This window comes from Babylonia areolata, chromosome 26 (genome assembly GCF_041734735.1).
Source record: "Babylonia areolata isolate BAREFJ2019XMU chromosome 26, ASM4173473v1, whole genome shotgun sequence".
NCBI lineage: Eukaryota > Metazoa > Mollusca > Gastropoda > Neogastropoda > Buccinidae > Babylonia > Babylonia areolata.
This window is the reverse complement of record NC_134901.1, coordinates 8,074,656-8,101,524: the sequence shown is the minus strand read 5'-3', so window position 1 is coordinate 8,101,524 and position 26,869 is coordinate 8,074,656. Positions and strand designations below refer to the sequence as shown.

The following is a 26,869-nucleotide window of genomic DNA, read 5'->3' as shown; positions in this document are numbered from 1 at the left end:
TGTAAAAAATTAATGACTGATAATGATATGTGTGAAATATCTGCAACTAGTGCAAGCAGTTGTCACCATGTCAGATTTCTATCCTGCAACATCTCTATTCTCTAAAATAATGCTTTAGGTTTTGCAACTGAACCATTTGTAAACATATATCCACCTGGATACCCAGTACAGCTATCACTGTATCAGACTTCAGACTTTATCTCATGATTGATGAAATATGATGTTTCCTTTGAATCCTTGTAAGCACATGAAAACACAAAATACAAGCACGAAGACATTCCCGCACATGCTCTCCCCCATTCACCTCTCCCTGTGTGCAAACACACAGCCACCCTTGCTTGCACACATATACACAATGCACACACACACACACACACACACACACACACACACACACACACACACACACACACACACACACACACACACACACACACACATACTTGCGATCCCCCTCATACCCCTCTCCCCCCTACACCCACATTCATTTGTACAATGCTATTAAGTCCTTTGGTTGGCATTCTTTCTCTTTTCATGGCCAAACTATCTCCATGGAATGAACTCCCTCTGCACACCAGGAACTCTTGTTCCTCCACTTCATTCAAGTCTTTCCTGAAAAAGACACTTTTTAAGCTAATGTAGAAACCACAACCCCACCCAGATGTTCTCATTGTGTACTTCTCACCTTTTGTGTGTATGTGTGTGTTTATATATGTGTGTGTGTGTGTTGCATGTTGAGTGTGTGTGTGTGTGTGCTTGGGTATCTGTGAGTGTGTGTGTGTGTTGACCAGTTTTTTGGAAAGCATTTAGAGCCCTACTTAGAGAATAGACTTATAGAGGCTATGTAAATTTTATTATATTTATTGAAGGAAAACCTGCCCAAGACACTCAAATGTACACTAAACAATAATGCAAATTATATATGCACATTGATTCAGACACATGTTAACTCCTACAGAGAGGAAGAAGTGGCAATAAATCACTTGCATGGTCAAACAGTATAGATCTATGAATTTATTAAACTGATTAAAATACAAACATCTACAGAACATAGACCTGCATGCAGATGTAAATTGCACACACCCGCGCGTGCGCACACACACACACATAATACCCTCACAATGCTGACATCTGTGTACTCAAGCATACATGTACAAGCTAGCAACAATTCAAAGCGCACACACACACACACACACACACACACACACACACACACACACACACACAGAGTTTGGACAACACCAACTAGAGTTCATGGCCCAGAAACAGCATTGGGTTAGGATGTGTGCATCCATGTACAGTTGTGAGCACACATGCATGCATGCATGCAAGCACACATAAGCGGTTCGCAACTCTGCATTGAACGGTTGCCCTTGGTTTAAAAGGGTTGAATATTGCTTTTGACCCTTGTTCAAAAGTCTATTAGTGTTATTAAATCTTTCGCCTTTGACACGTTCAGCTCCAGAAAATTGGTCTCACACCAGTTTACCAGCTGCTGGGCAGTTTGCAGATCTTGCTCCATCAGTCCATGTCATCCTGCACCATGAGGCCAGTCAGGAAGGTGTCATCTGCAAACTTATCAGCAGGGTGTAGTCTTCACTACTGTGGCTGTTAGTGTTAGATGTGCAGAGAGTGAAGTGTAGAGAGTACTGGGGACACCCCCTGTGGGGCTCCAGTGTTGGTTGTCAGTCTGTAGGAAACTGTCAGCCTGCTCCCATTTTGGTCTTTGTCAGTTTCTGTTGAGAAGTTGAAGATCCACCGTCTGAGCACAGGGTGACTGACTGGCCAGGAGCTTCTCCACAATGAGATGGAGCCTGACGGTATTTAAGGCACTTCTAAACTAAATAAAAGGATGCGTATGTTTTTGGCCTCTCAAGATGCTCATGAAGTTGGTGAAGTAGGGTGAAAATAGTTTTTTGTGTGGGTGAACTGCAGTGGGTCTTCCTTGTTCACAGTTGCTGCAGGATGATCTCCGCACATTTGAAGGGGATAGAGCTCAGTGCCACTGTCTAATACAGCCATAGTCATTTGAACAGCTCTTTGGGGGTGGCTTCTTGGCAATGGTTAACCTGTTATGGTCTTCCAGATGCTGGGATTGGTGCCTTCACTCAGTGATCTTTGGAATAGGCATTAGGCATGTGAACACAGGCGAATGCCCACTATCTGCATGGAAGCTGTGAATTGTACATTGAAACAGTGCTTCACTTTGCACAAACTGTTAATGGTTCAGCATGCATTGTGTCAATGTTGCGATAACACCGTAACTTTGCAACCTTACACTTATTTCTACTGAGGTTTTTTTCATTGTCATCCACTTTATCAATGTGTCCATCTAAAATTCTAGTGGATATTGTCAGCAACAATTAGGATCTGTAAAAAAAAAAAAGAAAAAAAAGAAAAGAAGTAAAGATCCATATTGGAAACAGGGTTGATAATGATATGGTTAATAAGTATGTTTTCCAGATACAAATGAAGTTTTTTGAAATATTTATGGCAGTCTATATCATTAGACTATTTTAGACAACAAGCTGACGTTATGCGCCAATACTGGAGCAGCACACAAAAATTGTGGACCAAGATTGTATTGCTGCAGGAGCTTTGTTTCCTCAGTGTGATCAGATCAGCCATCATCGAAGAGTGGTGAAGAAAGTTTTTTTGGAAAGTGGTGGATGAGACTGAGAGGCTGTCTTGCTAAGTTGTACGAATGTCTTGTTTTGAACAGAGCAAGATGGTTAATGGACATAACCAGTGTCTGGATGATGTTTCTGTATGCCAGAATCTTTCACTGTCAGAACAAAATCCAGCTTCTTTACAAAATCCATCAAGCTAATGAACAAGAGATAAATTGTATTGACATATAAATGATATATGTATTGAATGTTTGTGTATCCATGCGAATACAAATTTAAATGTGTGTGTGTGTGTGTGTGTGTTACTGTATGTGTCATGGCAGAAATTTATATGAATGCACTGACTGGACTATGTATGGAGTGTCTTATCTTCGTGTGCTGCATTTAACTTGGTCTGAGATGTCTGAATGCATGTCTGTTGTATGTGATCATTTACTAGAATATTTTTACTTCATTGTGCAGAGATGTATATGACATACATGTCATAGGTTTTCATGATTATTGAATTATTAACTCAAGTATTTATTGGTAATACACACATCATATTTTGTACTTTATTACTTTGTATATTTTGTTTTCTCCCCTTTATCTGTATGTCTTAGTATCAGCAGCAGGAGAAGTAACTTCTGTCATCTTCCATCAAGTTAACATAGATTACTTCCCTTGTGCGTTTTGTCATTTTGTTGTCATTTATTAAACTTGAAGCTGTTTGAATCATGCTTGTTTGTTCTTTTTTGAATAGGAGTAATTAAAAACAGTAACAATAAAACTAAAAGAAAGAAAAAAAGATTTTCATTAGGATTTGAATTATGGACATCTGTCTTTTTTGTTTGTTTGAATACTTGAACTTGATATCAATTAACCAAGCCATTCATTTTGAGTTGCTTTTTATACGGCTTTGTTTGAGTTACATTGTCAAATTTTGCACTTTCTTGATGTTTTAGTCATCATGTCATCATAGTCATGACTTTGAGTTTGAATAAGAACGTAAGTTTGGGATATTAATGAATAATTTTATCCAATATAAAAGAACTATATTGATAATCCCTATAATTAATACAGTGTAAAGAAAAGAACAACAACAACAAAAAGAAAAAAACAAAACAAAACAAAACAAAACAACAAAACACTCACCATGTCAAACACATTTAGTTCTAAATCCCTGTCCCCTTCCTTCCCACGCATTCTGTGCCATTAAAGTCAACAGTTACGGTTTGAAAGACAATACCTTGTCTTTTTCATATCAAAATAGACACCATAGCAAATAATGAAGGAAATTTCTTTTTTCATCTGTTCTTTCCTTAATAATCAGTTTTGAGTTTATATTTTTTCATAGGGAATGTTAACTGGACCTTAAGTTGTACATGTATACTTATATAGGATCCTCAACTGATCCTCAGTTGTAATTTACACATATTATTTAAGGAATTATCTGAAATGTTCAAGATTACAGTGTTAATTTAAGGAATGTTCTTAATGTTGGGTAGGTCATTGAATTTTAAAAAAAAAATTGCTGAACATTATAAACAAAAATCCAGATAATCTTGGAAAAGAGAGACAGGAGATTAGCATACACACTGGCAGTATTTTCAACATTTACTTGAACTGCAAGAGGTTATAAGTATTTTGTAAATGGAGTGAACAGTAACCTTCCTTTTCAAAGCTGGAGTTTCGGTTATTAATTCCCAAGATGCACAAGTGGGTCATTCTTGTACTTTCACAAGAATGCATTCATGTAATTTGCATGAATTTTTTTTTTTTTTTAACATCCTGTGACCATGCCAGGAGCCAAACTTTTCAATACACTGGCCATTCTGTCCATGTCAAGTGGGGGGAGGGAGATATACAAAAGCACATTGCAAAGATGTAAAGCTTGGAAGGGGAGGGGAATCGGGAGTACAATCCAGTCACTTTGGCGCAGGCAAGGGAGGTGGGTTGGGGTGGATACAGATAGTAATATGACAGTGTAAACAATTGGCCATTCAAGAAGCTCAAAATTGTCAGTGACAAATGGTGCCTGAAGGAGGAACAGGAAAATTATACACAGTGTTTTTGGTACACCCATGAGTTTCAGTATAGGTGTTCTAGGGAAGACATAAATATGGTTTGTGAGTCAGTAAGACAAAAGGGTCATAGTAATTCACTAAGTTATCTGGTTTCCTAAGGTAAATGCTTTTGAAATGAATAATGCAAGTGGTATTTTATTTCCATTGTGAAGTGGGGATGTGTGGGATGAATATGCAAAATCACACAGCAGTGATTAGCAAAACATGGATGTCAAGTGTGGAGGTGGATGGGGAGGGTTAGGGGGTACAATCCAATCACACTGGCAACAAAAGGAGCAAGCAGGTTTTGGGGGCTAGAAAAGGGGGTGGAGCCGAAGGGTTGGGAGGAATGGATAAAATTTATATTCAAAAGTACATATAACAGGCTAATCAAGGATGTTCACAATTGTCAGTAACATGATTATGGTAACAGAAACCAAGTAGAGTACAAGTGTCATGCTTTTGTTGTTTTTTTAACAGTGATACTTTTTACAAGAGACACATCTCGACATGTTCATACAAAGGCACAAGACAGAGCGGTACTTTCTACCAGAGACACATCTCATCATATCACATAAAGCACAAGACATAATGGTGCTTTTTATCAGACACATCTTCAAACATGTCATTCAGTTTCAAGGCATAAAACATAGTGGTGCTTTTTATTAGACATATCGTAATTAAACATTTCTTATGAGGCATAGAACATTTGGCACTTTTTTTCCGACATTTTATCATATATATATTTTTTTTTTTTCTGATTTTTAAAATAAACATTAGAATTCAGTCTATTAAATAGACAGTGTCTAAATATAGATGGGTGCAGTTTGCATCAGATCAGAAGTTGAGAAAATAACATTTGCTAATGTAGACAGTTGCAAGCTTGAGGTGGGAGTCACTTGCACACTTTTTGAGATGTCTGTTCTTTCTTCCTTCCAGTAAATTATGTATAGTTCCAGGGAAAATAAGTATTGATTTTCTTGCATCATACATAGTGGGGAAGGGTTTGTGGTTGTGCATGTGAAGAGCACTGCTTGTATTGAAACCTCAGCATTGGTGCTTGTCATTTTGCATCCAGGCTGAAAGTTTAGTTCACAGTGATGATGAGTATTTTAGTTTTTTTTCTTTTCTTTCTTTTGAATTTAGTACTGGTTTTGTTGCCATGGCAGCAGTGAGAGCTAAGCTGTGTTGATGCTCTCACTCCCAGTTGCAGTTGTTTATTCTGATAGCATTTGTTAGAATGAATACAGATTTTTCACAAGCAATTACAGCTTTTCCTCAGACTCGGAGTCATTTTGAAAATGACAGACAAGTCGTTTGTTTGCATTTGTTTTCCTCTGTTAGTGTTTCTCCTGTTTAATATCGAAAAAAATAAGGACCCAGGACTGAAACTAAAGCAGATATTCACAATATTTGTTGTATATGAAGTAGGTGACATACTCAATACTGATTACCAAGGGAGAAAAAGCACTGTTTGGGAGGAGGGGTGTCCTGTTTTTTCTTTCTTTCTTTTTTGATAGTGTGCTAAGTGAGTGGCAGTTCCTCATCTTAACTAATGACAGTTCATGTTCACAAACAATGGAAAGTTAGTGTGCATTTGTGTGTGTGCACACTTGTGTGTGTGTGTGTGTGTGATGTATACACACCAGTGAAGATGATGGGGTTGTTGGATATACATGTTTGATTTCCAAGCACAGCAATAGGTGCACAAATGCGCATCTCTGAAACCAAAGAATCCGAGGTCAGCCAATCAGTGCTTCGCATCCATTTTGTACATGGGATTCACTCTTTAAAATCTCGTTTTCATTTTCAGATAAATATATCTTCAGAAACACCAGCAATATGCATAAGATTTTCTGCCACTCCCCTCCAGTTCCAACAAGCTCTCTCAACAATCAGTACAAGACAACAAATCCAGTCATTGACATTTAACAAGATAGGTTACAGCCAGTCAGAGTGTTCTGGTACATTCCCATGACATTGCAGCTATATTACTATTTGAAATAGAACATACCTTAAAATTTGTTTTATTTTACTTTTTTGTTTGGTGTCATATACTGTACTGTGTCAGACTGATGCAAAACCAGGCCTATTAGTTTGCTCCTCTTGGCCAGAATTTTGCTGCAACTCAGTGATAAGATATCTCACTATTCCGCCGTCTGCTACTGTGCTAGCCAATCAAAATACTTTTGTGTTCAGGTTGTGTCTGCAATATTTCTATGTTCCTAGAATAGCAACCTCACATGTAAAGATACTAGCCCAGAAAAGAATGTTGAGAATGCCTGTCAGAAAAGCAAGAACATAGATGGATGACCAGAAAAGCCTGTCCTCAGTCGGAGACCGAGTTCTAAGCACTTTACAAACTCAGAGAGACAGCATGGAGATAGAGACAGACAGCAGTTGAAGTTTTGAACACATGATTGTGTATGTTTATTGTTTTAAGATTTTGTTATCTAATATTGATAAAGAAATGCCTGACTGCTAAACAGAACTGATTGTTAATGATTGCTGTGTGTATGTGTTTTAAATACAGGTAACTGATGTTATCTGTGATTTGATTACTTATATAGCGCTATCCTTAGAGACCAAGCTCTACATGCTGTACTTAACAAATGCAGGGTCATTTGCACAACAGGCTGTCCACCTGGTTAGAGCAGACTGAAAGATGCCTTTAGACACTCACCATTTGTTCCCTGTAGTGTGCTTCAGTCAGTGTGCACACATGCAAGTGGGCGCATGCACACACACAGAGGATAAATGTGACTGTTCACTCCTCTCCAGAAACAAAAAAAAGATAACTGTTTATAATTATGGAAGGTTTGTGTGAACATTGTGACTATAAAAGTCTTTGTGCCTTTGATGTTGAGTCATGGAATATGGAGCTGTCAATGTCATGCTAATTTATGAAGATAGAATTGGCTCTGTGAGTTTGTCTTTGGTCCTGTTGTATTAAACTGAGAATTGTTACATGCATAATTGACATGGTTGAATGTGATCACAATACAGTCATGTCATTTAACACACATGCACACAGACTACTGTCAGCTCGAGTCATTCTTCTGCTTTGGCAAAGAAAAGAAGTTGAACACATATTCCAAGATACCTCCAGCTACAATGCAAAAACAATTAACTATTAAGCTGTGTGATATTATGACTAAAATGTAATATTGATGTTGAAGTGCTCTATCACAGTTAGTTATATTTCTGTGTCTGACTCATCATAGTATTGAATTAAGGAGAGAGAAAAAAAAAGAATGTGGGGAAAAACCATAACAGCAGCTTTCCAATCAATAATACTGTGGTGGAGCCTTGTGCAGTGAGCTCCATAGGCACATTGATAAATTAGAAATGAAGATATACTTTGACAAGCAACAGCTTGGGCTTCTCTTTAAAGATTTTGTTGCTTCTTGCACTGTTCTTCATAAAGATGTCTGTGAAAATTGAGGAATCCAGCTTAACATGATCTGGACTGATCCATACATGAATACACACACACACACACACACACACACACACACACACACACACACACACACACACACACACACATATATATATATATATATTTATGAACTTTTTTTTTTACATTTACATCGTACAAGTACATACTTTCAAGTAATCAATACAAGCAGAAAGAATTAATGAAACATTTAAGCAAAAGATATATATTTTTTAACACATCATCATCAACATCAATAACATGTGTTTCACAGAGAAGTGTGATTACACCTCTCATCCCTTGACCCTATGTTCCATTTCTCTCTCATGCTTCTCATCTCAACCTTCACCCCGTTGCCCTCCCGCCTCCTCCCCTTTTACACACACACACACACACACACACACACATACACCCCCCCCACCCCCCACCCCACCCACACACACACACACACACACACACACACACATACACCCCCCCCACCCCCCACCCCTCCCCCACCCCCCCCCTACTATTCATACTCCACATTAAGTGGATCTCCCTATTATTTAAGTCTCACCATTTCGTGCTTAATTCATGCAAACAGATGTTCACACACACACACACACACACACACACACACACACACACACACACACACACACAGAGTAAGTATCTTATTGCATTCAAGCAAGTGCCTCAATTGTAGGAAAGCACATATTGTAATTGAATACACACTATTAAAGCCTTCGTGGTAGCAACAAGGGAGAAGGTAAAGATTGTGTAAACATGAACTTAAAAAGCAGTGTGTTTGTATATTGTAGTGTAAAAATAGCACTTGGGGATTGTTTTTTCTTTCTGAAAGTAAGAAGACCACTTTTGTTAGGGATGGAGGAACAGTGCTATTCAGAATTGTTAGTTGATACTCCCGTTTCTGCATCTGTTGTCTGATTCATAAATGATGAATCATCATACATGTGTGTTCAGATTAGCACACACAGCAAAAGCAAACACACACATCATATGATATTACAAGTTTGCATGTATGTATTCATGCTCATGGTGTATGTAGAGTCCAGGTTTTACACTGGAGGATGAATATCATTTGCTCATTGGTCTGAAAAAGAAAGTTGTCAGTTTTTATTGTTGTTTTTATAAAGTGAAGCACGTGAAAAGGTGATAATACTGAAGGCTTTCAAATCAAAATTGCACAAACTTAAAACTGTATACTTTTCTACTGCTGTCTTGTAAAGTTTTTATTATTTTTTTATTTTATTTTATTTTTTATTTTTTTTTTAGAAAGCTTTCTTGTAATTTCTGTAAAGCACAATATGTTGTGGCTACTGAAGAATGAAATGACCGGGGGGAGGGGGGTATACACGCACACACACACACACACTCACACGCGCGCGCACGATGAAAAATAACAAAGAATATCGCCGTCATGTCAGAACAATGTGTTACACTTTGTTTCCAACACAGAGGCGTGAATTTTTTTAAGCGTAAAACTGCACTTAGAAAACCCGAGAGTTCAGACCGAGAGGAGCGGCCGAGGGAGGGGTGTGGGGGAGAAGAAAGAAAAAGTCGGGCAGCAAACACTCCCAAACCCCCATCTCAGCAGTATGTCCCAGAAGAGCTGGATGCTGAGTTATTCGTCAGAACATGGTTCTGTACAGTGAAGAATTAATCAATAACGTCGAATGAAATATCTTCCGCTTCACTCGTGGAAATTCGAAGGGCGAGCCAATGCAAATCCACTCGTTTATGGTCATGTGATAGATGTGCAGTTGTTTTACTCGCCGTGTGTAGCGTGGGCAGCTCGCGGAGGCTTTGTCACAGAGGAATATTCTGCGTCTATTTATAGCGCAGCGCACTGAAGAGTTACCGTTGTAGTCGGGAAAGAGAGAGCGTGTGTGAGTGCGAGCCGTATTTCAATCAATTAAGCTTACAAGCGCAGTGTACGAATATTAGTGAAATGGCGAGTCCGGGGTACTTCGTGAGAGTAAAACCATCTCATACTGCCATCAAACTCCCTTTTCAAGCCGCTTTGTTTACAGGCCAGAAATTCTGTGTAGTGCAGGTGAGTATTGTACTCAAGATTTCCTCTTTCTTTCTTTTTCCCGGCAGATCGCTGTCGAAAAACGAGCTCCACAAAAAAAATTGAGATGACTTTTTCAAGATGGCCGCTCACCACGCGTTATGAATGTACTAACTACTAGAGGCCTACTATGTTGGTTAAATTCTGGTGGCCTTGTTTGTTTCATTCCACCCAACAGAAGAGAATCGTACTGTGGACAGTGTGCGACCCTCAGTTAAAAAGCATGCGTTCGTGTACTCTCATTGCCATGTGTGGGATACTCGAGGAAGATTGGATTGTTTTCTTAGTTTGTGAAATGTATCTTTCTGCGTGCCGGTGCCAGTGGGCTGTCCTGATGGATCCAACGGAGCTTTGTTGAAGACATCATTGTGACACGCGAATGTACGATGGACACGATCGATTTATGAAAACGGAATACGCAGTGCAAGAGACAATCTAGAAGGACTAACACTCACAGCATATTATTGATTTTGTATTTTCTTCATGGACGGCACTGACTATGCTGATGATCTGCTTTGAAACACAAAGAGAGGCTTTGTCCATTTTTGAAAGACCTTTTCTCAGCTTAATACAGCAAAAATTGTGTTACCAGAGTATGACTTTTGTTTTTCTTTAGTTAACAAAAAGACACCCATTCTCATTTTCACATGCTAAAGAGAATCCAAGGAAAAATTATGAACATGAGTGTTGAAAGTAAAATAAATCAAATTTATGGCTTGACAAATGTGTACTTGTAAAAATTGCCAGATGTCAGTTCCCTCTTTCAGTACATCAAACTGGCAATATCATTTGTTCTCCAGTCGCCCTTGAAACTTGGCTTTGCCATTTGTGGAATTTCTAAACTCTAAAACAGCCATTTATGGAATTTCTAAACTTTAAAACAGTCATTTGAGTGACAGGTGAGATTCTTTTCAAATTTTGTTATATAGATTTTAGGTATAACACTAACAGTGAAAGTGTTTTAGTTCTCCTTTCACATTTACTTAAATGAGGATATTTTTTCCAGACTTTGGGGGGGAGCAAAGGGGGGGATGTTTACATTCAGGGCTAGAAATTCCCAGACAATTGAAAAAAAAGAAGAAAACAAGAGAGGCAAGGCCTTCAAGTTCAAGACTCACTTGTGATGCACGTTAAAAAGTGTTGTGTATTTGTTATTATAAAGCTTCAGGTTAAAAAAGAATTTTTTTATAAAAGTCCTGAAGGCAGATTCGAACCCCGCGTGTTAGGGTGAGAAGAAACTGTCTTACTCAATACATTATCGTAGCTCCTTAACTGACGTTAAAAAATTTAACATTTAAACATGCTTTTTTAAGGGCGATAAATCGATTGCAATGAGAATGCTGTTTAAATCATATTATTCTGGTGTACCTTGGCCATTCAAAAAATCTTAAAGGGCAATTAAGAATTCTTCTTAAGTCTGCGGTAAAGGAGACCTGGCTATCGCCCCAGTCACACTGCAACATTTAGCCTTTTTCTCTGGATCTAGATAGATGTACAAGTTTAGTTACACCCACCGGGAATGTACAACATGGTTGATTCAATTTCTCTTTTATGTTAATTCTAGGTTTATAGTTTTAAATTGACATGAAAATTGAGTATTTTGTTAAACTAATAACATGTAGAGCCAAGTACAAGTACCTCTAAACAGCGTATGAAGTGAAAAGCACTTAATTTTGAGAAAAGTCAAGACTGGAAATTTTTATGTTTCGTCAAGGGTATTAACTCTCATGGTTTATTATTTTTAACTGTGAATTCCAACTGATTTTGTTGACATTTTTATGGCAGTTTGGGGCATAATCCAGTAAGTGATGAGGCGTTCACAAATCTTTCTCTGAATAAATATTTAACGGTCTCCTCCAGCTTTCCATCACTTGTTACCGTGTATTGTCGATTGAATATAGGATTGAACGGGCAGGTCAACAACTTGAAACAAAATGGCGTCCTTCGCATTCATGAGGAATATGAGCACACGCTTTGAATATGTATGAATATGTGTATGCAATTGATTTTTGCCCATGACCTTCAGGGCTCAACCAATAGATCTATAAAGTCCACTCCAAGTATTGATTTTAGTATTTTCCGAAAAAGACCACTTGGGCGAATGAACATAGTCAAAGCCCTGTACACTGAGAGTAAAACACACAAGCTTTTTATGTATTGAGTATAATTTCAAAATGTAATGTTAAAGATGAGAAAGATCAGTTTAAAGCAAATTAACCCCCCTAGCATTAATTACAGATAGATTTCCCTTTTTTACTGTCTGTACCAAAGACATGCACCAGAAATATAACTTCCATGCTTAGCAAAAGAAGTTCCTGTTTGAACAAAAAATGGTAAAAATGACTGCTTTTGATGCTGTGTCAGAATATCAGATAAAAGTGCCAAGTTTAGAGAATTAGAAAAAATATATATATATATAACAGTAAATTCATTTTGCATATAATTTGGCTTCTTTGTTTTTTTCCTTTTTATTTTTTTTTAAATTATTTTTATTTGTTTTTTTTTTGTGCCCATCCCAGAGTTACAATATTGTTTTAAACAAGATGACTGGAAAGAACTGAATTTTTCCTATTTTTATGCCAAATTTGGTGTCAACTGACCAAGTATTTGCAGATAAAATGGCAATGTTAAAGTTTACCACACACACACACACACACACACACACACACACACACACACACACACACACACACACACACACACACACACACACACACACACACGCACGCACGCACACACACAGCCGAACACCAGGTTAAAATATAGACTCACTTTGTTTACACAAGTGAGTCAAAAAACCCTGTTTTAGTGCTGGTCTTGTTTCTGTAACCGCCAAAGTAAAAAGATGATTGATCATTGAATTATTGAAAGTAACTACTGGTATAGCAATGACAAGGCAGCAGACATGAACAATTATGCATTTCAGGAAAAGATGATGTAATTGTTTCATTACAAATATAAAGAAAAAATAATGATTGATCTGTCACTTTTGTGCTGATAAGTTTTCCCAGAATACACCTGGTCTCGGTGGAAAAAGTATGAGGGAAAAGTGTGATTGGTCTGCACTGAAGCTGACGCTGACAGCTTAGTCACCCTTTCACTGACACTGTCACAAATTGGTCGCCCGACTGACAAGTTTATCACTCATTCATTTGGCATATTTTAGCATGTGCATGTGTTCACTTGAGAAGAAATTTGAACACAAGTGCAGATTATTTCAGACAGATGAAACGTAACAGTGGTTATCTAAAACACAACTTGATCACTATTGATAATATGTAACACAAACAGTTGTTATCTAAAACATATCTTGATTACCATAAATTAAATGTAACACTAAATGGCTAACAGTGGTGTGGTCCCCCACCCCACCCCCCCCACCCCCCCTCTTAAACATTGAACCTGAAGCAGAAATATATGCAAGAATTTGATGTAAAATTGGCAGTTTATATAATTTGGTGTAAGGAATTACATTATTTACAAGAAATTTACTCTGATATAGATATTTAGCCATAGGTTTTATTTAGTGTGGAAATGTTTGTTTGTTTTTTGTTGTTGTTTTTTTCAACATATATGAGGATAGATTTGGAAACAATTTAGTTTGCTTCAGTTCAAGGACTGGAACAGTCTGGATTAATGGAATTGATATTATTGTACATTTCCAAAGCTACCTGCAACAGTATTGCTGTTCCTAGTGCCAGCTGTTTTCCTCTAGTCTATGGGATGCCAGGGGTCTTTCAGTGTGAAAGGCATCCCTGTCTTCAGGGAATTCTGTGTTAGAAATTTTTTCTTTTGTAATTGTATTGCTATCTTTCTCTGTGCCTTTTTCCTTTAATTCATTATTCATTGTCTGCTTTTTCTGCCTCTCCAGTCCATTCCACTTTGTTGTTGTTTTCAGACAAGTTTTGACACATTTTTCTCTCTTTTCCACTGTCTGTGATGTACTGTCTTAGTATAAGGTCTGAGCTGCTTTGATCTGCCAATTAGGTACTGATTGGAGATACTGGTATGTGCACCAGCTGTCCATTCTGTAGTTTTATAACAACTTTTTGTAATCTGGGGAAGATAGATTTAAGTGGAAGGTTTCGAGTCCTTAGCGCAGCCAGCTTTGCCTTAAATTTTCCTTAAAAAGCTTTATGGTCACAATGATATGTCATGAACTGTGTTGTTTTGCAGGTGTGTGGTTTTTCTTCTTCTTTTTTTCCTGATGTGACACTGACAATTTTGTGTTTAATGCAGTTGATTTTGGGGGGAGTGGGGTGGGGGCAGCCTTGTTGAGTCCTGTGCTGTCAGCTTGACTAATATAAACAGTGATGCAATGTTAACCCACTATTAGGTATCACAAAAAAAAAATGGTAGGGGTGGAAGGGAGATGGATAAAAAGGACTGCAGAGGCTGCTGCAGAATATTTCCAGGCAACCTCAATAAATTCTGGTGTCTTCTTCCTCCCCCTCTCTGTCTTGACAATACTGTGATAGAAAATCAATAAACGGAGAAAAGCTCATGCAACATACCACACATAACTTGGTGACTGGCTTGCATCACCAAATACCATGTACACAGATTTAAATCATACACAGACTGGCAGACTGAAATGGCTGGTTTCCATGGTAACGGGTGCATGAGAGCTTGGAAGAGAAGGAGAGTGCCATTGAGGAAAACTGTTGCTATTGATTAGCTACTGAGCCAGTTAGGGAGTTACTAAATTAGTGAATCAGGAAGGGGGTGGCATTTGACACGACTCATAGAAGCATTGCTGTTTGTGTATCTGTGGATAGTCTTTGTTTTACCCCTTTAATGTGTGTTCTGGACACCTGTGTCAGTGTGTGTTCGTTGCTGTGTTTACCCTCTTCTTCATTCTGTCTGTGATTTTTTTTTTTTTTTTTTTCCTGACATGATGTGGCCATTTTCAGTTTGTCACATTTCGTGTCATCGTGTGTGTTTACTTGAAAGTACATGATTACGGGGTGTGTTTCCTAGCATATGAAGCATTAGGGAACATTGAATTGGGGGGAAAAAAAATAATAAAAAGTTCCAGACTGAAGCAAAACAAACAGTGTATTGCTTGACAGAAAAATGAAATGCTTCCCTGAATTTTGCAGAGTCCAACATCAAGCACCCCAGGTGATGGTTTATCAGCCCCGACTCCACCCTCCCAGCCAATGGTGGTGCAGCAAGCGGCAGATTCCATGACTGACCCTGTTCAGATGACCCCTCCCATGATACACTCCACTCATGTGACAGACAGACGTCCAGAAGCAGAAGTCGTCAAGGTCATGTCTTCAGACCCTCTGCCTGCCACTGTCACTGAAATAGCTGAAGCTCAAGAAGGACAGGGTGAAAAACCCAAGAGAAAGCGTGAAAGAAAACCGAAAGGAGACAAAACCCCTAAAACCCCCAAAGAACCCAAGGAAAAGAAACCACGGACACCCAAAACTCCCAAAGAGCCCAAGCCCCCCAAACCCCCCAAAGAGCCCAAGACCCCAAAGACCCCCAAAACCCCCAAGACACCTAAAACTCCTAAGGAACCCAAGGAACCTAAGGAGAAAAAGCCCCGAGGGCGAAGGCCCAAAAAATCCAAAGAGGAAGGAAATGAAAGTTTAACGAGTAGTGACCTGAATGTGAGTACAGATGTTGATGTGGAGAAAGTGGACACAAGTGATCCAACAGTGCCTACCACAACAACTGAACTGGGGGAGGGTTTAACAGATGTGAAATCTGATGACCAGTCTACTCCCAAAAAGAAAACCCCAAAAGAGAAAAAGCCCAGAACTCCAAAAGTCAAGCCAATCAAGAAGCCATCCAGTAAAAAACGAAAGTGAGTTTCTTTTTTTGTCTTGGGTAGTTAGTGGTTTCTTTGTACATGTGCAGGCTAGAAAATGTTGATCAATTGTCCAGTTGTGTAAACAAGAAAGTCCATGAAATCACCTGTCAGTCGTGTGTATGTGTGTGTGTGTTCTTAGAAAACATTGGTATTTTCTCTGGGTGATTTTCTCTGTGTGTTCTTAGAAAACATTGGTATTTTCAGTTGAAAAGGACTTTTTATTTAGGATGATTGATATGTGTAAGACCTTTCCAGTCTCCCCTTTCTGGTGATGAGGTAAGCAGGGTGAAAGGTCATTGTTTGGCAGAATATATATAAAAAATTAAAAAAAAGCAGTCAAGAGCTCAAGGCTTAATTCCAGTTTTCATGAGACTGATTATTGTGACTGTCCACAGTGACTGCATGATCCGTACTGGAATTCAAGGTCAGATGTAAAAGGTCAAGATCACAACATTGCAGATGATAAATTGATTTTTTTTTTTTTAAAGACTGGGCACAAGAGAGAGAGAGAGATGTCTTGAATATTATCCTCATCATACTTGGAACAGTGATTGATCATGGTGAGAACAAAAACCATATCAAGAATCAGATCAAGGTCACAACATGGCATGGAAAAAGGAAATGTGATATCCCTTGGATTTTTCACCCCATTTTATTGAAACTTTGAAGAGTGGTTGATGTTCGAAGCATAAACACTTTTAAAAGTGAAGGTTATTTGTTAGATAAAGTCAAAGTTACAACAGTGTTAAATGAAATTGGTCTGTTAGAAGATTATATGCCTAATAATATCCCTTTTCTTGTTCTGTAATTCTTCTGGTTGATAAAGTGGGTATTACATGTGAGTTTTGAAGACCTTGCTTCTCTTTTCTTTTCTTTTTTTTTTTAGTTGAAATAATGTTGTTATTGATTTTAAAGAAATGAAGGAGGTTTTAGTTGGTAGAAAAGAACTGTTGTTTCAGTTACTTTGAAGTGATCTGTTGAGTAGTAGCAATGCACAGTATCAATGGTAATGACACAAATGTATTATTTCAGACACAGTGTAAATAGTAGAGGTCTCTTTACATATTTTACCTATTTTAGACAAAATGAATGGTCTCAGTACTGGGCCAGTCCACCCATCATCAGCCTGTCTATATCAAACAGATTGGTATGCAGTGATGATGTTTGCAGGCCCCCTGCTTCCCTGTTTCTGAAGAAGCGTAAACGAAAGCGGGCAGGCTCAGACGGGTCCGACGTTGATCTGGCTGTCACTCCTCCAGGATCCCCCTTGGGTGATGATGATTCCAATGTGAGTTAAAGCACTTTGTGATTTTTTTTTTTTTTTTTTTATTTTTAAACAACGCTAAAGGGTTTGTAACATTGAAATAAGCAGTGTGTTTCATGTCTGTGAGGAAACTGTTGGATAAGGACACTTCCCATCTATTCGATAGGGACTTAGTAGGAATGGTAGTAGTATAGATCAATGGTTGATAGGGACTTGATAGTAATAGTAGTATAGACCAGTGTAATGGGCAGTTGGAGGTGAATTTAAAAATTCAGAAAATTACGTCAAAATGTTGTATGTGGGGGTGGGGCTGTGTGTTTTTACTTTTTATCATTGATGTGTAAATATACTTTTTAGACACTGTATCAAATATTTCAAGATATTTCTTTTCATTTTTAGTGTGGGTATTATGTGATGATATGTTTTACGTATATTTAAGTGAAATAAAAATTATTTCCTATACCTCCCTCACCACTTTTTTTGTTGTTGTTGTTGTTTGGGTTTTTTGGGGTTGTTTTTTTTTTTTTTTTTTTTTTTTAGATACTTTATCAGTTTATGAATACTGATATATATTAGGATGCTTCACCTTGTCTGTTCAATGCCTTTTTGAAAAATTGTTTATTTTTTTTGTATTTTTTCAGAAACGCAGATCTTCACGGAACACCAAGAGAAAGAAGTATTTGGATGATATAGATCTAAACTTATCTGATGATGAACACATCCTGGAACCTATAGAGGGCACAGATGGGCCTGTTGCCATGAAAACAGTAAGTTATCACACAATTTTTTTTTTTCTGACAAACTGACTGACAAACAGTAAATTATGAAAAGCAATTGACAGCATGCATATGACATTTTCATGGCTTAAAACAAAAAGAAGTTTGTTTTTAATAGAGAGGGCTTGTCATAATAATGATAATACTTTATTTAATTACACATACTTAACCGTGACCCAACTAGTGCAGACTCCGGCAGGGGTCTGACATTCCTGCCTGTGCAAACTACTATCCGCCTATGCGGAGAAAATGAAACTACAGCCGATAACCTCCCGGAAGTAGGTAACCTCCCCTTTGTCCCGCTGGCTAACGCCCTCTTTTGACGAAAATTTCCTATAGTAATAATACAATAGTGATAATGATAAAAATTATAATAATGAACACTTATTTAGCATTTTACCGTGATAGGGTTTGCTATTTTGTTTTGTGTCTGGAACTACTAATGGAAAAAATATACGCAGTTTTTGTGAGTTTTTACATTGTATGACTGATTCAACAGGAAACGGAAGAGGATGTGCTGATAGTTGAAAAAATCTTGGGCAACCGTATTCGCAAGCGAGATGCTGAGGTAAGATACTGTGTTGGTTAATCGTTTGGTGTTTACCAGTTGTGGCTGGCTTGCGTGTGGATGTATGTTCTGAATTCTGTGATTATAAGTGAAGAGTAAATTGAAATGTCACAGGCACTCTGCTGCTTTAATTAATTGGTAGGTTTTCTATTTTTGTCAATTAGATTTATTAAAGGTAAAGTTCAGAGAGAAAAATGAGTACAAAATATATGATGAACCAAGTAGTCAGATTGGAACATTGATTCACAGTAGATTATTGGAGTGATTTTCAACATCAGTAGCATTTAAACTGTCAATGCTTTCCTTTCCTCTCTCTTTTTTAAACCCTCCAGGTGCTGTGATCAGGACTCAAACTCAGGACCTTCAGATTGAAAGTCCTTTGTTCTAACTGTTTGTGCACAGTTGATAAAGTGAAACATTTACTATATCAGAAAATGTGTGCTTGTGCAGGAACTTGAAGAAGGAGCTGAGGAAGAAGAGGAGGAAGAGTTTCTAGTCAAATACAAAAACTAGTAAGTATTCTGTCATTACGGATTGTGCACTTTGTTGAATCTGTATGGGTGGCTGAAACCTTTTAAAACTGTACCTTTTTTCTGCCTGGACATTTCAGACAACACAGCACTTAACTGTGCATGCATGCAACCAATTCACTTTGATTGTATTCACCATTGTACAGAACATACACTCTTGCTCTCTGTTCATCTCTCTCTTCTCTTTACACTTGTTTTGTAGGGGTGGCTGGTGGGATTTAAAAGGTTTTTCTTCTCATCATAATTATCTTAATTTCTTTTTGCTTCTAGCATAATACACAGCAGTGAAAGTTTAAGCACAGTACTTGTTTATTTAAATAAATATAATTGGTAGTTGTGCCTAATTTTTTGAAAATTTCAGCTGTATTTGAAGTACAGTGTTTCTGTTGTGTTTTCAGCTCTTTCTTGCATTGTGAATGGCGAACTATATCAGAAGTTGGCGACAAACGCTTTCTGTCCAAAATCAAACGCTTCAAGCAGAAGAAGGAGAGGATGATGACTTTTCTTGAAGAGGTAATGGTGGTAATATGTTTGGGAAGTTTTGATTAATTGGGTCTGTGTGAAGTGAGTCAGATCATCTCTATGTTTGTGACATTATGAAGGTGTTTATTTTCTACAAGTGTTGATAGATGGAAAAAGTTGAACTGGATGATCAGTATTGTCAGAGTGGTCTCACTCTGAACCTGAAACGTAAAGGTGGTTCACAGTTTGTGAACAAATCAAGTTGTCTTTTGATTATGGATTTCATAAGAAGAGATGATTCGTTATTTAAAAGATAGGATTGTAGTGTTACATTTCACAATGACTGTATTTTTCCCATGAACATCTTGATTTTCACATCTAATGTGGGTGGGAGGTTTAAATGATAGGAATACAGAGAAAATTGCTTGCTCATTGGCGCAAAAAAGAACTCCAAAGCAAGGTATGGACAGTGCGACTGTGTGCAGCCGGAGGATGAGGAGTACTTCAACCCAGACTATGTGGAGGTGGACCGGGTGCTGGCCATGGTCACCAGCAAGGACCCCACCACAGAGGAAGACGTCATTCACTACCTGGTCAAGTGGCGCGTCCTCACCTATGAGGAGAGCACCTGGGAACTAGAGCAGGACGTCCATCCCAGCAAGGTGCAGATCTTCAAAGAGAAGCAGATGCCACCTCCTGAAGAGGAACGTCAGGTAAAATACTTGTTTAATGACTCACTCCTCACTGTAAGAACTGCATGATTGAAGTACATGCTTCTCTAAATACCATGGGAAGGGAAGTAACACTGTTCGGTCAGCTGCACATCTTTGGAGAAAAAAATTGCAGAAAATTATCTTTAAACTATTTTATATGAGGATTTTTTTCCTTATATACCCAGTAAAAACTTATTTTGAAAAAAATAACCTTGAAACGTTGTTTGTACAAAGAAAAAACAAAACTTGTACTTAGTTTTTGTTCACTCATGTTCTTGTACTTTATCGTCTCACAAAGATAAATTATGTGCTGTTCTGTTATTGTTACCACATTGTCAAGTTCAGTGTCTTGACTCCTTGCTTCTTGCTGATTTCTTCAAGGTGAAAATTTCCACACTCATTGGTGCAGACTCCAGAAGGGTCCTGTTTCTGTTCAAGGCAAAATGCTAGTCAGTATAGGACATTGTGAATGTTTATCGTTTTTGCTTTTGATGTTTTTTCTTTTTTTGTTTATCTTTTTTGCTTTTGATCTTTTTTCTTTTTTCTTTTGTTTCACTTTTTTATGCGCTTAATAATCTGCTGTGCCTTACGTATTGTTAAAATAAGAATTTTGTGTGTGTGGGATGCACCTCATAATTTGAAGCGCCTTGTAATCAGTTAAATAGGGTACACAGTCTTTTCTGGCAGCGATTTCCTGGAAATATTTCTCTGGAAATACTTTGTCAGTACCAGATAGGAATTAAACATAAAGACTATTTCCACTCATAAGGAATAATGGTTTGTAAGCCTTTGGATTAAACCGTACATCTGCATTATGAAAAGGTAATTTTATTTGGCTTCTGGATCCACAAGATCTTATTGTGATGTTTCTATCAACTCCAAATCTGGATTAAACATAGATAAAAATCTGTCCACAGGTGTTGGCACGGCCTAAGCCCCAGCTGTGGGAGAAACAGGAGGAGTGCAGGGAGTACAAAGGGGGCAACAAGCTGCGTGAATACCAGCTGGAGGGTCTCAACTGGCTCACCTTCTGCTGGTACAACGGGTACATCACTTCTTCTTTCTTTGTGCAGTTGGGATGGGTTCAGGTAGTGGTCGAAATCTGGTTGGTGGGAACTGGTATCATGTGATAGCATCCATGGACAACATGAATTATCTGTGGTAAGAGGTACAGTCATGGAACGCCTTGTATGTATGTGTTTTTTGACACACCATCATCATTGTTGTGCTGTGCGTTGATTTTTTGTTATTAAAAGATTCATGAAAGAGTGTAATTGTGAGAGTGTAGTTTTGTCTTGGCTTCTTTTTTTTTTTATCACTGAGAAAATATGTCAACAGCTCTATGTAATTACTCCGAATTCGGATCAAGGGTTTTTTTTGGTTTTTTTTCACACTGAGCATTGCTATTAATTAATGGAATAATTGATTAATAAACTTACATGATGTAAATTTGTATCTTTGGATTTTGTCAGCTGGCTTTGGTTAGTGTATAAAAGACACTGAATATTCACATTTATTTGTCTTTTATGTGTCATAGACAAAACTGTATCCTGGCTGATGAGATGGGTCTGGGGAAGACCATCCAGAGCATCACCTTCCTGAACGAGATCTTTCAGTACGGTATCCGGGGACCCTTCCTGGTCATTGTTCCATTGTCTACTCTAGGCAACTGGCAGCGGGAATTCGAGACTTGGACTGACATGAATGCTGTGGTCTACCATGGCCCGTAAGTTGTTCATACTTGGTGCACAAATTATCAGAAAAGGTGCTAGAATCAGGACATTACAGAACAAGCAGCAAAACCTTCATGTCTCAGGCAGAGTGCGTTTTTGCTAGATTTGACTTAATTCACATTTCCTTTTGTTTTAAAGAGTTTTCAGTTTCACATGTTTGAGAACCATTTGCAATGTGAACACAGTATTTATTTTTAGATTTTTTTTTTCAACTTGCGCTAATTTGCATATTTTCCAGGTCAAGCACTTATGTACAACATCAACCAGTTCAGACAGAATATTTTAGATCAGATATGTGCTTGTTACACATCAAGTGATATGTGCTTGTTATCTTGTTATACATCAAATTCAAGCTTATTCATGCACTGTTTCGCTGCACAACTCCTGGTTTCATCAGAAGTATGGGAAATAATGGACAATAATTTAAACATATACCCTCTTCCAAGTGAAACAACCGAAGAATTGGGTTGAGGAGGGGTTGAGGGGGCGTGTAAACTTTGCTAGCAGTTGATAGATAATTATGCGTCCATGTGTTTGCAATGAGGTTATTTGATGTGGAAGACTAATACATAACTGTAGGTGCAATCATGTATTTCATTCCAGGATTTGAGAATTATACATCTGGCACTTCTGATCTGTTTTTAAGGAAACTGTGTCTTTGTGTGTTCCAGATCAAATTGCAGAGCAATCATTCAAGATTATGAACTCTTCTACAAGGATGAAAGTGTGAGTGTCTTCTAAATGATGTGTGTATTTTGCTGCCTTTATTGTGGAGAACTGTAAAGGACATTCTTTCTGTTTTACTATTGATACATTTTCTAGTGTTCAGTACTTGTTTGCATGATAAAGCTCAAAGACATGCTCCTATTTAATTACCCTTCCATAATTATGTCCCATGGATTAATAAGTAAATAAATCACACAGAAATTCATTACAGCTGAATGCTAAGATTTATCTTGTTTTGAAATAGTTTTGAAAGTGTCAGTGTGATGAATGGCATATTCTCTTAAACCTGGTGATATTCATGTTCTTCTGAACACTTGGTGTTACATTATTATTTCTTCCTGTTGTTTTAACATAAAAAAAACGTCAGTTGGTGAAGACCTTATTTTCCTTCTCCATAAAGCCATGTATATATGTATGCTTGCAGGGTCAGAAGATTCCAGATATATACAAATTTGATGCTCTGATCACAACTTATGAGATCATCCTCGCGGACATAGAGCTGCTGACCACTATTGAATGGCGCTGTTGCATCATTGATGAAGCACACCGTTTGAAAAACAAGAACTGTCGACTTTTAGAAGGTCTTCGCTTGTTTGAAGTTGTGAGTACAGTCAGTTGATTTTCTGCTGGATAAAAATGTTACGTTTGAAGACGTGGTGGGTGGGGGGGAGATGTTAATATCTGTAAGAACATTTATTACAGGTAAATGGAAAGTGATTTTTGTGTTGTAAGAAAGAGCCAGGATTTTACTTAGGGGAAATGATTTTGACTGGGTGAAAAAATGTAGAAAATTCAGATACTTTTTCCTACAACATCCTTTTATAGTCTTTTCATTGTTTGGAATGTGTACTTTGATTGCCAACTGTCAGATTCAGCTGTTTGGTAATGTGACAGTAACACTTCATGGTCACCATGGTGGAGAACAAAGTGGGGAGTTTTGTCTTCATGCTTTATTTGGTGATGCTGCAGGAGCACCGTGTGCTGCTGACAGGAACACCACTGCAGAATAACACTGAGGAGCTGTTCAGTCTCCTCAACTTCCTCAATCCCAGCAAGTTCTCCTCATCAAACGCCTTCCTGGAAGAATTTGGTGACCTCAAGACTGAAACCCAAGTGGACAAATTAAAAGAGGTCAGTCAGTCACAGTGGAGAATGTCAGACTTGTTCAGGAGTTCCTGTTTGTTTGTCATGTCCATTCTTCTGAAGACAATGTGTGGAATATTTGCATTCATCTGTTCAGTCATGTTAAAAGGAATTTTATTATTTAAATACTTTCATGAGCACACCAGTGCAATAAAGGAAGCTTTATCCAAGTAGCTGATGAGTAAAGTACTCCACTATTATATATAAGATTTTTTAAAATATTTTTTTAATAAACTACAGCTGGTCAAATAGTGCTCATGGATTTTCTGCTTGATAATGTGGGGTGAATCCTAACATCATTGTTTCCTTTCCAGATCTTGAAGCCCATGATGTTGCGACGTCTGAAAGAGGATGTGGAAAAGAACCTTGCTCCAAAAGAAGAGACTATTATTGAGGTATATTAATATGTTATTATTTATTTACTTACTTACTTGATTCTCTGGTTTATTTAAACTTTTCTTTGTGTTTTAATAGAGCATGTATAACTTGTTTTGATATTTTTCAAAGAATGTGACAAGTCTCAAGATCTACACTCAGATGCCATTTTTGTATTTATGTATTCTTTATCAAACATTAATTCCAATGACCAAACTTAAATGATTGGGAATATTGTAAGAGTTGCTTGGTTTTGGGTTGTTGGGGGAGTTGGTCTTTTTGTTTTGATTTTTGTTTGTTTTAAATATATACATTAGTAAACTTTTATGTATTTAGATTGGCACCCATTTCTCTCCTTAACTCATTCCCAAGTCTTTCAGAGGACATGCACATTCTTCACCCATGAAAAGTTGTTGGCAGTGTGGAATGATGAAGGGTTCAGGCAGTATGGCAGTGTGGAATGATGAAGGGTTCAGGCAGTATGTTTGTGTGGCAGGTGGAGCTGACCAACATTCAGAAGAAGTACTACCGGGCAATTCTGGAGCGCAACTTCCAGTTCCTGTCCAAAGGGGGCACCACCAATATGCCCAGCCTGATGAACACCATGATGGAACTGCGCAAGTGCTGCAACCACCCCTACCTCATCAATGGTCAGTATGCTGTACGGGTGTACACATATGGGTCGGTGTGGGGAGGGTTTGTGTTGGAAGTTGTAGGGTTTTCTTCTGTGTTCATGAGTTATCGCTTACATCTGTGAGTTGGTTGTTAATAGTGTGGCTGTTTTTATCTTACCATTAAGCTGCCAAAGTGTTCAGGGGTGTTTTAGGGTCTTGACAGATGTTTTCATGAAGATGGCGTAGTAAGATTGTTACAAGTGTTTTAGTGGATCTTGTTTGATTGGATGTTATTTTTTAACAACTTGAAACAACTTTAAAAAAAACAAAACTTTATTAATATCTAAATGTGCATTTTGATTTTTTCCACTATGTTCTGTTGAAGTCTGTTTTACTGATTTTGCAGGAAGTGTTTAAATGCTATTATTCTTCATGCAAGTGCATCTTTAATACTAAACAGTTGAAATATTAACTGGTGAATTTTGTCAGAATCTTCAGTCGAGGTCAGGATTACAACTGTGCAGCACTGATGCAGTGAATTTAAAATGGGAAATGAAGTCTTTAAAAAAAGACACTTAAAAGAGTTTGGTGATGTGATTGTCTTCAGGTGCGGAGGAGCAGATCCTGATAGAGCAGGAAGCCCGGGGTGACCCTGAACAGCTGCTGGCGGCTCTGGTCAGTTCCTCGGGAAAGATGGTGCTGATGGACAAACTGCTGCCCAGGCTGAAGCAGGACGGGCACAAGGTCCTCATCTTCTCCCAGATGATCCGCGTTCTGGACATCATTGAGGACTACCTCGTCCAGAGGAAGTTAGTGGCTGGCTTTTCTGAGTTGGTGTAGTTATGTGGTGCTGTGAATTTTTTTTTTTTTTTTTTTTTTTTTGCCTACATCATGTAAAGTGCTAAGAACAGCAAAATAACTGAACAAAACAACAGTGGCTTTCTGTCTTTGAACCGCATGCAAAGTGCTTGGAACAAAAACAATAACTGAACAAAACCACAGTGGTTTTCTATCTTTGAACTATTTCTTTAAATTTATTTTGACTATTTTATTTTGTAATGTTTCCATGGAGTGGATTGTTTTACAAAGATCATCTGCTCATGTAGCTATTACAAAAGAGATGGGGTATTCTGCCTTATTGATTTAGAAAGATACGCTGTACTTCATAGATTGTGCAGTTGTTCTTTCATTTTTCTGTGCCCTTTGTTTCACCCAGGTATTCTGCCTTATTGATTTAGAGAGATATGCTGTACTTCATAGATTGTGCAGTTGTTTTTTCTCCATCTTGTTCTTTCATATTTTTGTCCCTTTTGTTTTACCTAGTTCTGCTTTGTTATCCTATGTTACTTTTTTTTGCCCATGTGTACACAATGTGTTCTATGTACAGAAATTGGTTAATGGCAATGCATTCTCTAATTAAATTTATGACTTTGCATTGGTCTAATGAGTGTAATAATGAATAAATGAACCGTAATTGTTCACAGATACCTGTATGAGAGACTCGATGGTCGAATCCGAGGCAGCTTACGTCAGGAAGCCATCGACAGATTCTCCAAACCAGGTAATTTATAATGTAGTTGGTTTCTTTGGACAAACCCAAAACAAAAACTGAACTGTTTGACAAATGATTGCATAAATAGAAACTTCCTTGTGCAAAAACCATCCAAACAAGTAAACAATCTAATTATTTTGATGTAGGTTGGGTGCTCTGTTTTCCACCTGAGATATTCATAGTTCGTGGAAAATGTGAAAACTTGTGTTTGGCCAGGTTATGTGGCTGCAGAGAAAAAGTAGGACAAGTAGGAGTTTGCCATAAGTGTGGGTACGGAGTCATGATATGAATATGTCTGAAAGAAATGAAGTTTTGGGAAATTGAAAGAGGGTAGATATTGCATCAATCCGTGGGGTGTTTTCTCAGTTACGGTAGTTGTTGTTGTTGTTGTTGTTTTATTG

The 26,869-nt window shown here is 37.9% G+C and overlaps 1 protein-coding gene across 2 annotated transcripts in view; it reads left to right on the top strand.

Moving 5' to 3' along the window:
• The window catches only part of LOC143300748 (chromodomain-helicase-DNA-binding protein 7-like), an 80,455-nt gene that overhangs the window by 10,052 nt on the left and 43,534 nt on the right, over nt 1–26,869 (top strand). For both annotated transcript variants that reach the window (XM_076614653.1, XM_076614654.1), the window contains exons 4-19: nt 15,291–16,006; nt 17,183–17,300; nt 17,918–18,043; nt 18,552–18,620; nt 19,071–19,132; nt 19,549–19,663; nt 20,098–20,325; nt 21,243–21,370; nt 21,863–22,051; nt 22,730–22,784; nt 23,209–23,385; nt 23,754–23,915; nt 24,242–24,322; nt 24,799–24,952; nt 25,524–25,725; nt 26,401–26,477. In XM_076614653.1, the coding sequence (XP_076470768.1) occupies nt 15,291–16,006; nt 17,183–17,300; nt 17,918–18,043; nt 18,552–18,620; nt 19,071–19,132; nt 19,549–19,663; nt 20,098–20,325; nt 21,243–21,370; nt 21,863–22,051; nt 22,730–22,784; nt 23,209–23,385; nt 23,754–23,915; nt 24,242–24,322; nt 24,799–24,952; nt 25,524–25,725; nt 26,401–26,477 (2,659 nt within the window). The remainder of the gene's footprint in view (nt 1–15,290; nt 16,007–17,182; nt 17,301–17,917; nt 18,044–18,551; nt 18,621–19,070; nt 19,133–19,548; nt 19,664–20,097; nt 20,326–21,242; nt 21,371–21,862; nt 22,052–22,729; nt 22,785–23,208; nt 23,386–23,753; nt 23,916–24,241; nt 24,323–24,798; nt 24,953–25,523; nt 25,726–26,400; nt 26,478–26,869) is intronic.